The sequence below is a fragment of the Prunus dulcis genome, chromosome 1 (genome assembly GCF_902201215.1).
Source record: "Prunus dulcis chromosome 1, ALMONDv2, whole genome shotgun sequence".
Taxonomy (NCBI): Eukaryota; Viridiplantae; Streptophyta; class Magnoliopsida; order Rosales; family Rosaceae; genus Prunus; species Prunus dulcis.
Genome location: NC_047650.1, coordinates 32,268,666 through 32,284,883, shown reverse-complemented (window position 1 = coordinate 32,284,883; position 16,218 = coordinate 32,268,666). Strand labels below are relative to the sequence as shown.

At 38.4% G+C, this 16,218-nt stretch overlaps 4 protein-coding genes and 1 non-coding gene across 8 annotated transcripts; 1 reads left to right on the top strand and 4 right to left on the bottom strand.

Moving 5' to 3' along the window:
• Positions 1 to 1,734: 1,734 nt before the first annotated feature.
• Positions 1,735 to 3,879, bottom strand: LOC117636896 (40S ribosomal protein S3-2). Its single transcript, XM_034371624.1, has 6 exons — positions 3,741 to 3,879; positions 3,479 to 3,626; positions 3,196 to 3,367; positions 2,629 to 2,683; positions 2,396 to 2,527; positions 1,735 to 2,283 (listed from the first exon to the last, which is right to left on the bottom strand). Exons 1-6 carry the CDS (start codon positions 3,768 to 3,770, stop codon positions 2,107 to 2,109), a joined length of 714 nt encoding a protein of 237 aa, XP_034227515.1. The 5' UTR covers positions 3,771 to 3,879; the 3' UTR covers positions 1,735 to 2,106.
• Positions 3,880 to 4,555: 676 nt separating this feature from the next.
• Positions 4,556 to 7,722, bottom strand: LOC117637258 (peroxisome biogenesis factor 10). The gene is made up of 10 exons (XM_034372108.1): positions 7,323 to 7,722; positions 7,129 to 7,218; positions 6,948 to 7,042; positions 6,643 to 6,847; positions 6,409 to 6,478; positions 6,233 to 6,311; positions 5,609 to 5,739; positions 5,298 to 5,389; positions 5,010 to 5,098; positions 4,556 to 4,942 (listed from the first exon to the last, which is right to left on the bottom strand). Exons 1-10 carry the CDS (start codon positions 7,554 to 7,556, stop codon positions 4,840 to 4,842), a joined length of 1,188 nt encoding a protein of 395 aa, XP_034227999.1. The 5' UTR covers positions 7,557 to 7,722; the 3' UTR covers positions 4,556 to 4,839.
• A 93-nt stretch (positions 7,723 to 7,815) lies between these two features.
• On the bottom strand, positions 7,816 to 7,887 carry TRNAD-GUC. Its single transcript has one exon. It is a non-coding gene; the product is annotated as a tRNA-Asp (tRNA).
• A 104-nt stretch (positions 7,888 to 7,991) lies between these two features.
• On the top strand, positions 7,992 to 9,219 carry LOC117614467 (NAD(P)H-quinone oxidoreductase subunit U, chloroplastic). Its single transcript, XM_034343286.1, has 5 exons — positions 7,992 to 8,360; positions 8,467 to 8,528; positions 8,611 to 8,700; positions 8,795 to 8,938; positions 9,108 to 9,219. Exons 1-5 carry the CDS (start codon positions 8,087 to 8,089, stop codon positions 9,201 to 9,203), a joined length of 666 nt encoding a protein of 221 aa, XP_034199177.1. The 5' UTR covers positions 7,992 to 8,086; the 3' UTR covers positions 9,204 to 9,219.
• Positions 8,254 to 15,460, bottom strand: LOC117614465 (E3 ubiquitin ligase PQT3-like). Of its 4 annotated transcripts, XR_004583875.1 has the most exons (17): positions 15,109 to 15,460; positions 14,786 to 14,870; positions 14,585 to 14,660; positions 14,354 to 14,490; positions 14,153 to 14,223; positions 13,989 to 14,064; positions 13,772 to 13,902; positions 13,443 to 13,613; positions 13,094 to 13,363; positions 12,839 to 12,886; positions 12,701 to 12,741; positions 12,116 to 12,206; positions 11,832 to 12,033; positions 11,576 to 11,707; positions 10,685 to 11,387; positions 10,146 to 10,456; positions 9,135 to 9,400 (listed from the first exon to the last, which is right to left on the bottom strand). XR_004583875.1 is itself a non-coding variant. In XM_034343285.1 (16 exons), exons 1-15 carry the CDS (start codon positions 15,275 to 15,277, stop codon positions 10,706 to 10,708), a joined length of 2,382 nt encoding a protein of 793 aa, XP_034199176.1. In that variant the 5' UTR covers positions 15,278 to 15,460; the 3' UTR covers positions 8,254 to 9,400; positions 10,685 to 10,705. The 4 variants fall into 4 exon arrangements, 3 of the variants coding, with proteins under 3 accessions (XP_034199176.1, XP_034199175.1, XP_034199174.1); XM_034343285.1 differs by lacking the exon at positions 10,146 to 10,456 and having other exon boundaries at positions 8,254 to 9,400; XM_034343284.1 differs by lacking the exon at positions 9,135 to 9,400 and having other exon boundaries at positions 9,919 to 10,456.
• Positions 15,461 to 16,218: the final 758 nt, after the last annotated feature.

Below are 16,218 nucleotides of genomic sequence, written 5' to 3'. Positions count from 1 at the left end.
GTCTGCAATTGCATTTTGCCTTTTGCCTTCCCAATTTAAAATTGTCTTTTTCATTTTGGGTCACAAACACATTGAGTGATGAAGGCGTGCTTGGTGTAGGTGCTCCCCACTATTACCAGGAAAATCTCTATATATATATATATATATATATATATATATATATATATATATATATATCTCTCTCTGTGTGCAAGCAAAATACCTTTCTTCTTTATCCCCCAATTGGAATTTCCTTGAAAACAAAATGGGATTGAGGACAAAAGCCAGAGTCAATTTTCAACCTTTTATCATTTTTGGTAATGTGGGTTGCTCACCATGTAGTTGTCGTAAAAAGGGCAATGCACTCGAGTGACATGCCGTCGCATTGTCTTGCACACGTGCTCTTTCTTAGTTGCTGGAAGATGACCAACAAATGATGTCAATCTGATAAGCTTTTTTATTTTATTTTCTTCAAGGTTTTATAACCAAGTGGGAGTGGCTGAGCCTGAGTGAGTGTAGAATAATTGTACATCATACAATGTATACATGCTCTCGTGAGTTGGGAGATTATAATTACTAAAGAGAACACAAAGAAAGCGTTAGTGTTTGTGAAGAAGAGGGACCAAAACTCAAATTGGCTTCCTTCCTTCCATGATATGGACGGAAGCCTACATTCGATTTTCAGCGGTAGAAAAAATATGCTTCATGTGATCGAGGCATGCATAAAAAAGAAAACCTTTGACCTCACTCATACCCGCCTGCTCAATTAATAATATCACACCTTTTTTTTGCTTCTTCCTTTTAATTGTTTAATCCCGAAAACAGTCTAATAAAATTAATAAAAAAAAGCTGGTCTAATTTCTTGTATAAATAAGTATATATCTAAGATAAGATATGTATGGTCTGTATACATTGGATGTGTGTTTTGTGTGTTATGACCTATGAGCAGCTCATCGAATTCGAACCTTGTTTTCGCCAATTTTCACCCCTTGGAAGAAATCACCACAGAACAGTTTTCTGGTTTTAGAAGATTTTACCATAGACCAGATCAGATTTTACCTTTATTTTTATGAATTTGAAACATCACATTTTGCAACTGAAACAGTTATTTATTTATAAGTCAGCTGAAACGATTGAAACATGTCCTAGTGAAGCCCTTTGTTGTAAAGGTGGTAGGTCAAGATGATAGAAAGTGAGAAAGAGCAACGGTTGCTTTCGTTCATCTCTTAATCATACTCTCAGAGATGTGCCAATAACCGGTTAAGATTTTCTCGAAATTAGCCGTTTGAGAATCCGTATCACACTGCAAGGAAATAGCAGAAGGGTCATGATTCATGCGGACTTTAATCCAATGCCAATAACCGATTACACTTCAAGATCTGCTCGAAATTAGTCATTTGAGAATCCATATCACACTACAAAGAAATAGCGGTAATGTCCATAACCCATGATCCATGCAGACTTTAATCCAATGCCATGGCCCAAATCCTGACTTTAATCCAATGCTATGGCCCATTCCCAAGTAGGCGTTGTAATTGTTTTAGGGATAGCTAAGCCAGTAAATTACCCAGCCCAGTGGTAAATGACCAAACGCAATTAAGTCAATGATTTCTTTAACCTCAATAAAAGATAATCAATTCAATAGGCATAGAACCTTAACATTGCACGTGAAGTCAGAAGCATCAATCTCCTGTTTTGCTTCTACAAACTTATTTACTTTATTCAAAACAAACCAGCCATAAAAGACCAAATTGCTTTATTTTAACAGAATCATATAAAAACCTACCACTAAAACATCCATCCATATAAAGATTTACTACATGCCTTGCCTCTGCCACTAACTAAAAGAGCTCACACCCATAACTTTTTTCACCTGGGTCAGGATTAGACCCAACCAAAACCAATATACATATAGCAGCAACAGCGAGTTAAGTCACCAGCCCTCATCCATAAAAACAAAAACAAAATTTAAGTGAAAAAAACTTGAAATATGCAAACCTGAGGAGTTAATCAAAACAACAATATAGTAGTATTCCTCTCCTGATTTCAACAAAAAAAACTGTTGCTAACATAACATAATACTACATAAAATGTTGTCGGAAACAACCACCAACAACCGAATTCAGTTTAAGCTACTGCAACTGCAGGAGCCTCTATGTTGACTGCCGCCACCGGTGGAACTGGAAGATATTGTTCTTCCTTGGGAGAGTGGATAGTCACCAAATCAGGCAATGGGGTCATTGGCCCCTGCTTACCCTTAGGATCCCAGTCGAGCATGATCTTCACCTTAATACCAAGCACACCCTGTTGTATTCCCAAGAAAAAATATATATCACATAATCAACCATACCAGTCAAAAGAAAAAAACAACTGAACCCTTCGGCTAATACCAAATACCAGTTCGAAAGAAGCTAACCTGTCTAAGAAGAACATGTCGCACAGCAGAATCAATATATTCATTGACGGGCTGACCAGATGATATCATGTAACCATCCTTAAACTTCATTGACTTGGCACGCTGTGCCCTGAGCTTTCCACTCACAATAACCTATGTCAAGACAAAAATTAGTTTTTCAGGAACCATCCTTAAAGTCCTATGAGAAAGAACTAAGGTTTCCAAATGGAACAACAAGGGATCTTATGGCATACCTCACAACCCTTTGCCCCACTCTCCATGACAAATCTCAGCACACCATAGCAAGCCCTACAAGAATGAAAAATCTTTAGCTTTAACGCATAACATTATCATATAAATAAATGTTAAGTACACCCTTGTGCAGCAATTCAGGTAGATGTAGGAGAATATTCCAAACTCCAAGAACCTTGAGATTAGCACAAGAAGCCTGACAAACTCCACCCGGGGTTTTATTTGAGCATTGATACGAAATCAACCCCAAGTCTAACGTAGAAATGGCATAAAGGGAAATGGAAACAATGCTCATGCCCCACATAATGTGTTACGAAACGTGGGATTGAAAACCATTAAATGATGAAAAATTTACCATCCAGTGATCAAAGTGATCCTATAGCCAGGAGTGAACATACATATCAATCCTAAGCTAACATAGATGGAATGAGCAACTATAGTCATCCTCAGACACGAGTTTGGCACTTCGTACATGTACATCATAAGCCTATTCGCTGAAAAGATGACTTCTACTGACATGAATTCTGAATTTAAACAAATAAAGAAAAAAACGAAAAATGGAATTGGACCTGCGAACAGCGAGGCCTCCAAGGAGCTTGTAACGGAGAGACTCAGCCTGAGCAATGGCGCAGAGACCCCTGTTGTTCACCTTCTCAGCGTATAGCTCAACGCTGTTCTCAGGGAACTTGAACCGCTTCTGAACTATGGATGTCAGCTCCCTAATTCTCCTACCCTTCTCGCCTATTCGATATATACATACACATATTTTAATCAAATGAATACAAAATTATCAAATTTAATTGTAATTAATTTGATTGATAAACAGAACTATAGACCGTAGATTAGAATTACCGAGAACGTTCTGAGTACGAGTGGCTCTGATGATGATCTCAGTGCGAACAGGGGTGACCCTGACTTCGACGCCAGAGTAGCCATCCTCAGCCAGCTCTCTGGTCAGAACCTCATTCAGCTCGGCGAAGAAGACTCCGTCGGCCACAAACTATCAATTGCATAAACAAATCTACGATTAATTTATCATTTTTATGTATAATCATTTCAGATTTTAGATTTGATTGGCTAATTATTTAACTAAATCGGGGGAGTTTGTGTGTACCTTTCGCTTCTTGCTCATCTGGGTTGCCATGTTGTGAAATCGGAGGAGATGAGAGTATCCAAGACTGAGCTTCGGCGCTTTCGGCGTTTGCTTGCACAAAACCCTAATTGCTTCAGCAGAGGCGTTGCTGAACCCGAATATGTTTACTATATAAAGGGGCGGAGGAGGAGCCTGATCCGACGGTCCATTTACAAGGACAAGATCGTAATCTGTCACACTTTCTGGAACCCATTAATTTAGCCCATCATCGATTTCCCTTTTTCTCTTTGGGACGAATAGGCGGGCTTAGCCCAAAAAGTAATTACATCATTTCTCAGTCATTGAAACGGTGCGTTTGAATGAGAAAAATAAACTTGAGATTTTAACAAAACATAGAATTTCTAAATTGACATGAACCAATTCCCGTGTTTGGATTAAAAAAACATAGAAATTTAGAAATTCCGCGTGAAAAAAAAACATAGAATTTAGATATCATAAATCCAAACTATAAATTTTATCTAAAAGTCGTCATTTCTAAAATCCCAAAAAAGATTGAGTTTTTAAAAAAGATAACTTTACAAATAAAGGTTAAATTCCGTATTTTAAATCCATCACCCAAATAAGAAACTTTACAAATTCTAGAACATTAATTTCCATCATTTTAAATTCCATCATTTATGAAATTCTTTGTACTTTGATGGAATTTGAAAGTTACTTGCGCACATGATCGATCAACCGTATCTAACCGTCATCTTCCTAGAAGAGCTTAAACTCATCAAGGAGTTGCATTGTTTTTTTTTTTTCCTTTGATCTTTGAACTCTATAATAACAATATCGATTAAATTATATATTTGAAGAATTATTTCGACACTCAAATAGAATCTTTGCTACGCATATTGATCTTCTATCTTCAAATGAGGCAATTACAAGCTTACAACCACTATTTTTGAGGCACATAGGTGCTGCTCCATTCTATTCTAACCTATTTATTATTCTCAGTGACATACAATAACTGAATAAATATGGTGGTTGTCATTAAACAGGAGGACAAGCTGCTGCTTGGTTGCAAGTTGATTTTCCTTTCTGTTTAGTGAAAACTGTAGTGCACCGCGATCGAATACTAGAAGTCTGAATGGTACAAGCAAACTAGGCTCGAATGAGTTATGGGAGTCCGGCAGAGGGGGCATTCAGGCTTTTCATTGCACCACTCCATAATGCAACTCCTGCAAACAGATCGTGTTAAACCCGAGAGAGAGAGGCCAGAGTAACGAAAATGCAAAGGGGCAGTACCAGCAAAATACGTGGCCACAAGGTGTGGCTGTTGGGTGTTGCCGATTACTCAAACAGAGTGTGCATTTGCTCATCCCACTGGCCTGAGACTAAAAGGAGGAAAAAAAAAGAGTTTGATTCAGTCATTTAAATTATTTCGAAGAGATCACATCCACTTGGATGTACAAATAGGCGAATGACACTTTTGCTGGATCGACCCATTCACACTGCAGAAGTCATAATGTATAAAAAGTAATACATAAGCCTCAAAAGAGGAAAAGAGTTCAGTGTCATGATTGGAATATATACCTCTGAAGTCGATGAATCAGAGACCCAACTTCCCTTGGCAGCGTCTGCTGATATCAAATGACCTTCCTCATTTAACACAGGCAAATCTCGACCTATAAACCCATAAACAAAGGTGGCAGATTGTAATTGTAGTTACTAATTGAAAAAGGGAAACTGGTCTTTAATATACAACCATGAAGAATGCTTCTGTGATTGCCCTAAGGGCTTAACTTATTTACTCTTACACCATATGACTGGTTTTACTTGATAGGTTGTAAGTTCTGTTGCTTCATGTGAAGACCATAAATACAAATTGTTAAGAACATACTGACCTCCAGAAGTTTGATGTGTACCAAAAGTCTGATGAGATGAACCTGCGATAGAAGATAAATTACTCCGCCTCAGTCCTTCAGCAGCTATAATACAGAGCTGAATCAACAGGAATACGCCCAGAATTTGGTATCTGCATGGAAGCCAACAAAATAAGTCCGCATTTTATAGATAAAGAATCGCTATACAATTGCCAAATGATGTTCTGAAGCAAATGGGGGACAAAAGCAAGGGCAGAACAAGGGCATTGACGATAAAGAAGAATAGAGAAAATTGCTAACAGATTGCAATAAGACTCAATGAAAGGCACATCTTAGATTCACTGAGATTCTTAGACATGCCCAATCTGTGGAAATTAAATTTTAGAATAAGAATGCGGACAATTTCAATCCTTTTAATCATAAAATGTGAAAAAAATACAGTCACAGGAATACTAAGACAAGTTCATGTAATGTTATACATCCCAGAAGAGGAAGCTAGCGGAGATGAGAAACCTACGTGTTTTTGCATAAGAAAATCAGCATGAAAAAATATGTTGATACTGGAAGTTAAGAGTAATCAGCAGCTGATATACCATTCTTACATAAGTGGCTAATTGAAATTCCATTGTAACATACAATCCTTACCTAGGCCTTTGGTTGGATGGTTTTCCAATGAACACATAACGAATGCCTGCTGTACGTTTTGATATATGATAAAAGAGGCCTGCAGAGAATCAATAATAGCAAGAAAATTAGTTTCTCTCCCAAATCTTCACCAGAACTTTCACTACAATGCATGAGCTTCTAAATGCAGGAATCACCTTCAAAGTAAAAGAACATGAGGTTAGCACGAATAACCAATTGCAAAAATTCACGAGCTATAGGAAGCACCTGGAGGGACCAGCATCATAGAGATATTAACTACAAAAGGGATTCAACCCAGGTTATCTGATCACCAATCAATGCTAGTGGCATTCAAAGATTGAAAAACAAGATAACAAAAATCCTAACCTGTAATCAACTTATACGTAAAAATAAGAGGTGGTTAAGTATACCGTAGGCCATCTGCGAACTAAAGAAAGCCATAATCCGTTGAATTTCTCTTTTAATCTTCTGATAGCTGAAGCAGATGCCCCTGATGTAGAGGCAGTTGAAGTAGGGGTGACTGAAGAAGACTGAACATCATTGCTCAATGAAGCATTATTGCCATAGAGCTCATCGGAATCAGCAAGTACTATGCCACGGTTAGCAGCTCTAGAACTGCGTAAAGTGAAATCGAAAAATATACATGAGTAAGCTCACAGTTTGCTGAATAGATGCGTAAAAATGAAAAGAAAAGGTCAGGTGGGGGAGCTGGGACCTAATTCGTTCTGCAATATAAGGAAGTGCCGTCTGGTACACAATGAAAAGTGCTCGCCTTGCTGGGGTTGGAGGCAGCCCATAAGGCCCTGCAACCTAAAAACACAAGTATCAAGCATCAACTACACAAGTAACAAAGGAATTTTAAATTAGAGATAAAATCAGAAGCTAAATGGTTAAACCTGAGTGATGTCGCAGTACTCTTCCCCAAGAGTTTGCTGGCCTGACCCTGTTGTCAAAACGTAATAAAGCACTTGCCCAAGAAGCTTTGTCTGCCAAAAACAACAAAGAGAGAAAATTAACTTCATGGATGGAACTAGTTATTCATATCCCAATTCACAGTGGCTAAAGTTGAAAACTTATAAAAGGGCCCAACCTCGTTCTGGTAAGCTACAGCAGTTCTTGTACCCAAGAGGTGGCGGACGGCATCGCGGCAAGCGTCGTAGACGAAGGAGGCGTACTGGTCGTCCTTTTCGGCTGCTCTCATGATCTCCGGCTGAGCCGCCAGTTGGAACCGCCGCGCCGAGCCAGGGTCGCTGCTACTGGGACCCGCTTCTCCTCCGCTCGGCCCAGCTTGCTGCCCCGACCCGGTTACCTCGTTCCAACCCATGCTTTGTTCACTGTTTTTCTTTTTTTGGTCGAATTATGTGTTCAAGTTAGTAATTGCAACTCCAATTTGGAAAACCTAAAGATTGAGGCTTGAAATTTCAGTGTGCAGATACGAAGAGAGAAACAGAAAGAAAGACTCGGAAGAGTTTTTTGGTTGCTCGAGGAAGAGAGAGAAGGGGACAGTAAAAAAGGATAAACTCCAATACGACGTCGTTTTACCGTAAAACGAGTAGCCAAAATGGCCATTTTTCAAAAAAGAGCGCCGTTGCCGGGGATCGAACCCGGGTCACCCGCGTGACAGGCGGGAATACTTACCACTATACTACAACGACTTGGTTGTTTACTCTGCCGCAGAACATTTTATTTAACGACAAATATTTACACGACGACAGCAAGAGTTTGCCAGATAACAAACCTTTGGTAGGAAAACAAAGGCGAGCCTTATCTCCCACCAAACAAAACTCCAAAAGGCATTGGCAAAATTTAAACAGAAAATTAAAAAAACGCTGACCTTGATGCTAATTATACCTTATGCCAATGGCTGTGTCATCTTCCACCTCTACCATACACATTGCGCAGAAAAGCTTTCCTATTAATCCAACGCCTAAAAATGGTTGTATATTCTCTTCAAACTCCATAAGGTTTGCTTCAAAACCGCGCAGGTTTTGCATCATTAGAAGCTCCAGTGATGTATCGGCAGAGACTGCCACGACTGAAGCCGATTCACAAAGCTCCATTGAAGTTCCGCAAGAACCGCCTTCTCTGATTTCTGCTCTTAATGTGGAACGAGCACTTCGCGGCATACGTACGTAGAGTGTTGAGTTGTTGATCATCCATTCATGTTCGAATATTCAAGTTTTTTTTAGTTACCCTTTGAGCTTAATTAACCAAAAAAAGGTTTAGAATTGCAGCAATTACAGATGTAGATCACTATGGCAGGCTTGGACTTCGAAGAGGATGCTCGTACGATGAGGTCACAACTTAACCATTTTCTTCAAGCACCTATCTTCTTCTCCATGGTCTCTTTGTTTATGTGTTTCTGTTTAAGCATGCAGGTTTTGGTTGCGTACAAAGCCAAGCGTGATGAGCTAAAGAACCAGGGGTTAGATGAAGAGGAGCTGAACAAGAATCTGGTGTCTTTAAAAGTCAGTTTTAGTCCAGTTTATTTTGTATATGTTTTTATTATTCAAAAACAAAATATCTCATCTGCTGATTGAAATTTTGTATGTGTATGCATAGGAGTCGTATACAATCTTGTCATCTGGGGATGAGCGAAGACTATACGACTGGAGCCTGGCCAGAAGCGAAAAACCAGACACGTATGTTTGGCCTTATGAGGTTGAGAAAACGAGACCGGCAGAAGGAACTCCACCACCAGTACAGGTACTTGCTAATCTTTTTAATCTTGGTCATGTCCAAATTAAGGTTTTTCTTAAGTTAATTTCTTTATGGTTTTGTTTTGATTCTTGAAAGTCGGGCTTTAGTTTCTGTTCTTCAAGTTCAGTTCAGACTATGGTTTTATATGAATAATGGATAGGAGCACTTATTGCAGGAACCAGATGATCCAGGGCCGACAAGATTGGTGGGATACTTCATATTGGGATGGTTCATATTGTCCATCATATTATCCATAGCCCTTAATCGATAGAACAAGTTTGTTGCAACTTGCATTGCCTGTTAAATATTTTATCTGCAGCTTCTTAATTAATTTTTGCCAATGTTGCTTGGTCACTATTTTTGTGTTGCTGTGTTGGGTTTCATTGGTGCAATCGAAGTCATTGCAGCTTCTCTGGCCTTCGGTAAAACTTCCTGCGGTGTTTTTGGGGAGGGGAAGCAAATATGTACCTGAAAACACAGAAAAAAAACGCTTGCAAGTTAGCATTCTAGTATTAGCGACGGTCTACTTTTACGGGCAACCCCGAAAAGCCCTTAATTTTCAACTTCTTTATCGACGAATAAGACCAGTGCTAAAAGTTAAGTTTAGCAGCAGAGAGGAAAACCGCCGCTAAAAGTCCCGGGGATTTCGTAGAAATAGTTGATATCCTAAAATTCGATTAAACGTTTCCTTACTGAAATATTTTACTTTAGATTTAAAAAATAAAAAATAAAATTCTTTAAGAATTTATATCAAAAAATATTATTAACATATATTATCTGAACATATGATTTGAGTCTATATCACTAGATTCTTATACTATAGTATACATTTACAGAAATATTAAATATACCTTTTATTTCATTTTATGGAAATATTGAGTATTTGTTAGATCCAGTCAGGACCCAGAAAACCAAAAGAAAGTAATAATAGGTAAATATAGCAGAACCAAGATATTAAAATAAGGAACTGGAAAATCAACCAGCAATGCCAAAACTCAACTCACTTTTGTTTTGATCCAGAATTCTTTTTTAATGATATTATCCACTAATTTAGCCCCCAACACTCTAAACTGAATTTTATATTTACTCACAGCAATGGGTAACTGGGATATACTGGCTTAATCAAAATGTATAACTTCGGAAGCTTGCCAACTTGAGGAGGCAATATTAACCCCCGATTTTATGTCTTCTGTTTCTGTATCTTTTAACATACCTTCAACCAGCTTCGATATGGCTGCAAAAGTAAAGTTTCATGAAGAGCAAAAGGTATATGAGCCCTATGTCTACATCAACCATTGTGAGAAATACTTCCCTATCTCCGTTTCATTGTCACCTATCAAAGAAGGTGAAGGATAGAGAGAGGGGGTTCAATGAAACGGGGTTAGGGAAGCTTTCTCCAACCACTGCTGCTCTGGTTAAAACTTTTGTTTGCCAGCCTTCCCCCTCTATGATCAAGCTAAAAAAGTGAAGAGGGTTAGCAGATATTAACAAATAGTTACTGTCCCAAAGCCGAGTCAATCAGATCTGTATCAACAAAACCAACAGAGAATTGGCATTAGAAAAGAAGTAGCATACATAAGCAAAAGATAACTGTGCGCTAAATATGTTGCTTTCGACAAGTATAGGCAGATTACTTCAAGAAACAAAAAGAGCTAATGCTATGCTAACCAAAATAATACAATCTAACTGAAACCAAAGAGTACCATATAGAACATCAAAGTTGAGAAATCTGACGTCATCCACACAATTTACCTCAGAAATCAGCACTTCTATTCAGTGTTTTCTTTTCCGTCTACAATACTGATAACCTTCTGCACCATCTTCATCGGACCCACTAGCCATCTGCCACCTGTCATGACTCAGCTCATCAACATTACTCTTTGCACTGTGCTTAGAATGTCTAGAACTGCGACTGCTCCCTTTATGCAACTTCTTATCACTGGAAACACTCTGTTCTATGCCGGATCCTGAGTGGCTGTGATGCTTCTGACTATGCCTTTTGAAATCGTGCTCAATCCTTTTCCTGTTATCATCTTTCTTACTCATACTTTGATGATGACTCCGGCTGGAACCACTGCCACACGGTTCTCCTCTTTCCCTATACTTTTTGGAGCTTCTATGATGGTATTTGTGTTTCTCTTCACTGTGGCAACTGCTACTTGGCATATCATCTACTTCTGAACTTGATCTCTCTGTGCGATGATACTGCTTCTGATCTCTACCACCAACCACCAAATGAGAACTCTTCCGCTGACCATCAATTGAGAGCATGTCATCATCTGTGTGATTATGATGCCGATATTGCCTCTGGGACCCTTTCGTAGAGCCGTCCTCAGAGTAACTTGTACTCTTTTCTTTGTTTATACAAGATTTATGGTCATGCAATCTTTCTGTCCCAGTACAGTAACGCCTCTTGTTTAAATCAGAGTCTTCATCACCATCATGAGATTGTTCTCTGGTGCAGGACAAAACCACTCATAAGAATCAGGACTATTAATAGTACAATAATCAAAACTGATACTATCATTTCAGACGCAAACTAGCATACAAAGATGCATATACTTGTGCCCTTATTTACACACATCCATCAAACAATATATGCATAAGTAACTCCTACTGATTATTGATAATTAAAAGACTTACCTCTTTGAATTCTCATTTGAAAATTTTCTTCTCTTTTCCCGACCTTGAAGATCCGGGAACTGTGGATGAGTTAAATTGCAGTCTTCACCCATTCCTCGAAGAGGAGTGACACCTCGCATCCTCATATATCCACTGCAAGATTGTTTGGTGTCAAAATCAAAATGATGCAATTGAAGGATACTTTATATGATTGAGGATCAATACCATCACCAATATCTTATGTACACCAATCAACTAAAGATGATAAAGAACCTACCCAAAGGCAGGAAACGAGTTATGATACATAGATGCCATGTATGTAGGAGCAGCAAAAGGAGCAGGAGGGACCAGACTTGTATCAAAAGCAGTCATCACATGATTTCCATATGGATTTCTAAAGGGCTGGGCATGAGGCGAGGGAGCCCCATTCCAGTATGATGGTACATAACCTGGCATAACTCCTGGAAAGATTGCATTTCCTGAAATCCATGAATAGGCAAACATCACAGACAAGACTTCATAACAGTCTACAAGATAATGCATGCAGGTCCCATTTCATACCTGCATGAAGCATAGGATGTGGACTTGAAGCAACTGGACAGTCTCTTATGAAATGGTCTGGAGCCCCACACATGTAACAGGTACGTTCCCCCTGATTTCATAAAGACAGGGTCTAGACAGTCAAAAAATTTCCCCGAAAAGACAAAAAGGAATGTCATAACATGAATGATGGACCTATGTCAAATTCATTTTTCTCTTCATTTCATCTAACATTACAGCCCGAGTTTATAAATATGTATTACAATAGGACAAAAAAGTGAAGTTACAATAAGGACATAAATAGAGTCTGTCATTTTAGCACTTGGACCTAAAATATGGGCTCAAAAGCCAAAAAATAACTTCTAAAACAATGAAAGAATACCAACTTCCGCTGGTAAACTAAAACAGTGAACAACTACAACTTTTTTACGATAAAGATCCTATCCAAAAGAATTGACAGAATGAGATTTTAATGTTTAAATCTGCCAAATTTGAAATCTAGAGTTTGGGACTTTACTTAAATTGGCAATTATGTTCCCCTAGAGTGACATATTTGATTATTCCCACAATAAAAATAAACTGTACGTCTAACTTCACAGTTAATACCTTTCTGTGCTTTCCAGTCCCCAAGAAACTCTTGTCACCACCTGGTAAAATAGCATGATTGTTAGAAAAGGTGATAACGCCAAAATAGCTTCTGGAAAAAGTTCCAGCAAGGTCACAAAGGACCAACTTAGATAGTACCTGCTGTGCAAACCCAAGGTGGCCTCTTTTTCTTTATTGTGGGTTCAGCTGTAATCACATCATAAAAGGACATATTAGAGTAACAATATGGACTGGAAAAGATACAACGGTTAGTTATACAAGAAATAGAATACTGAGTCTACTTCCAGCAAAGTTACATTACACTAAATCAAATGTATAATTGGAAATATACAAAATAATAACATCAGACAATGAAAGCAAGAGTGAATAAGCCCCAAATTTTAAAAAGATTACCTTCCTCATGCATAGGCTTGCTTTCTCCTTGGCAATCATCAAAGGCTGCCAAGCCATCAGGTACGATACGAGTAGAACCATGTCTTTTTAGAAAGTTTTTTGCACCCAAATGGTTAGGTGCATCTTTTTTGAAGGCTGGGATATGAGCAGATTCTGCGAAGAAATGATTAGATCCCATCCCTGTTTCAGGAGAATGAGGCAACTCTGACTCTCTTTGTAAGGTACAACCACCACAAGACACATCTTTTGCCTGAATTCCAGATTCGCCATCTGTTTTTACATTACTAAAGAGTTAAAACACAAGAGTAAAGTTGAGGTAGGTCATAATAGACACATATAAAACTCGTACCGGGAGCATATTGGCAGCAATCATTATCTGGACCAGTGATTAAATTTTGAGATTCTAGGAAATGCTCAATTGCTTGCCTAAGTGATACATTCGGTAGCAAATCATCAACTCTGCATTTAGTCGAAAAACACTTCGGACATCTAGCCTTCTCAAGCAGCACTTGACAAATGCCTGAACTCAAGTGCAATTATCACATTCAGGTTACAGCCCAGATTACTAATATCTAAAGAAAAATTATATAGTAGTTCTGGGAAGAAAAGAAAAAAGGCAATAATATCCAGTCAATATCTAGGAACGAAAGTCAGCAAACTACCAGACGGTACACTTACATTTCTCACAAAAACTGTGCTGGCAGCATGGTATCATCATGGCCTCCTTGAAAATTGAGTTGCATAAAGAGCATTTCAGCTCTGATGACAAATCAGCATGCCGGGTATCTATGGGATTCACACTACCCAACCTTCATTTACAAGTGATTTAAAAAGTCAGATCCTTGAGAGAAGAACCATAAAAACAAGAAGATGATAAAACAACTGCATATCCTACTTTTCCAGATTCATGTCTTCGGCAGGATTTGGTTTTGTCTGTGGTACGGTGTGCTCAACGCCACTATGTACATGACCTAAATTAAATATTGCACAGTGGTAAGCATAGACCTAACCCATGAATGACTCGTACAACTAACAAATAACAATACAAACAGCACATACCTTCTGGAATAGCATCACTAAGGCCACTTGCTTCAAGCTTACGGCCTCCTCCCACAGCTTGCTCTGAATATCTAAGTACACATTGAAAATCATGTATTGCATAAATACCAAAATTCTACCCAAGGATTTGATGTATCTGAAGTTTTAAAATAACAAGTCATACCACACTAAGAAATCACTATTGAAAGAAAACAATCAAACCTTTTGATGTCAGTATTTGGCTCATAATCAAGGATGCAGGTATCCTTGTCCGCATCCATATCAGAACTGAAAAAGGTTTCTCTAGGAATGGGAAACAAGTCAACCCCAAAGTCATCAAAGTCAACAGTCTCCACATTCTGTGACATTGAAACATATAAGCTTTACCAAAGAGTTATATGATACAGAAGAATTACAACAACAAAAAAGTGAGTGCAAAGTTAAGATATAAACCGCTGAAACAAGTGATTTAACATTCACAGAGTCCTTGCTATGAAGATTCTGATATGAGTTGAAGTGAGGCTTGCCACTGTAGTATAAAATCACAAGAGGAAGAAATTCAGGGGCACTAAATAAACTTCCATTACCAATGAAAGATGCATGCCCATCAAAAACGAGCAAGCAATATAAATATCAAATGGGTAGATATCTTACACATCCGCATGAACTGATCCTGCGGGCACTCTCTTGATTATCACGCTAGAACCACGCGGAATTTGAATATTCTCGTCAGTGTACTCTGAAATCAATCCGAATGTTAAAATGTATCTATCAATATGCTTAAACCCTAATTCCAATTCCGTGCAACAAAACACCACAATTTTAATTCTAATTATTAAAATTGTTAAGCAAGATTTCATGCCCGAATGTAATGTCAACTGGTTTTCCTCCATTTTCCCGGCAACCAAACACAGACCATAATAAGTTGAAAACGGCAAAGAACTATTGATAAAGATGAAGGGCGGGAGAGAGTTAACCTTGACCAGTTGTCGCATCAGAGAATTCGAGATCGGTGTCTTGGCATATATTGAGGTTCTTGTGGCGAATTATCTTCGATTTGAGATCGCGAATTGCTATGGACGTTCGGCCGTCGATATCGACCGAGTCGAAGTTCATGGAGCTTCGGAATTTGAACTGAACCGCCATGGCGGAGTCGGGCCGAGTCGAGTCGAGTCGAGTCGGTGAGTCGAAGCTCAGATTATCAAGTTGTCAGGTAAGAGAGAGAAAACCCAGGAGGGATATAGATGGGACGGGATTACGTAAGAAATTTCGTTTTCTTGGTGCGAGGGTTACGATTTGGACTTTGTTTTGTTTAAGCCCATAAGAAAAGGTTTTCCTAAGAAACAAGTCAGGTCCAACTCAAACTCTTAATACAAAAATTCCATATGAACTTCTTTTTTTTCTTTTTTCTTTTTTGTCGAAACACACTTTCATTTCTTGATAATTTTTTTTAAAAAAAAACACTTTCATTTACGAAAGCGAAAGAAAGGAAACAGCACAAAAAGCTGCTACGCAACCAACCAAACAGGGAAAATCAGAGTAACAACTACAAGAAGGCCAACCAGACAAAAGCCCACAAACATAACGCCGCCCCAGAAGATGGACAATAACTTGTTATGCGTCTCATTTTATTGTGGGGTAGTCAAGAGAGAGAAAAAGAGAGAAGATGCATGAGAAGGAGGTGTTCGGAGGCCAGCGGTGCATGGGTTTAGGTTGTGAACTAATAATTTATTGCATGATTAAATCTCGTTCACATTATTCATTTGGGAGACTGAAACTTGAGCTCTCTTTTGACCAAACAAAATAATAAAAATTGAGCAATCTATGTTTAGAAGTCTCCTTTTAGAGTAAGTCCACCCCCAAAAAGCTAAGGCAAGGCAACGTAAATAGTGGCAGTCTTGCCTTTTTTGGTTCCACCCCAAAAGGCTAAGGCAAGGGCAATTAAAAAAAATGAAGATTATACAACAAAATATAAACAATTTAGAAATGCAAGAAATAAAATGATTATGTAAGAAAAAAATAAATATGGAAGAAAATATTAACAATTTACAAATGCAAGATAAAAAAAGATTACAATTTACAAATAT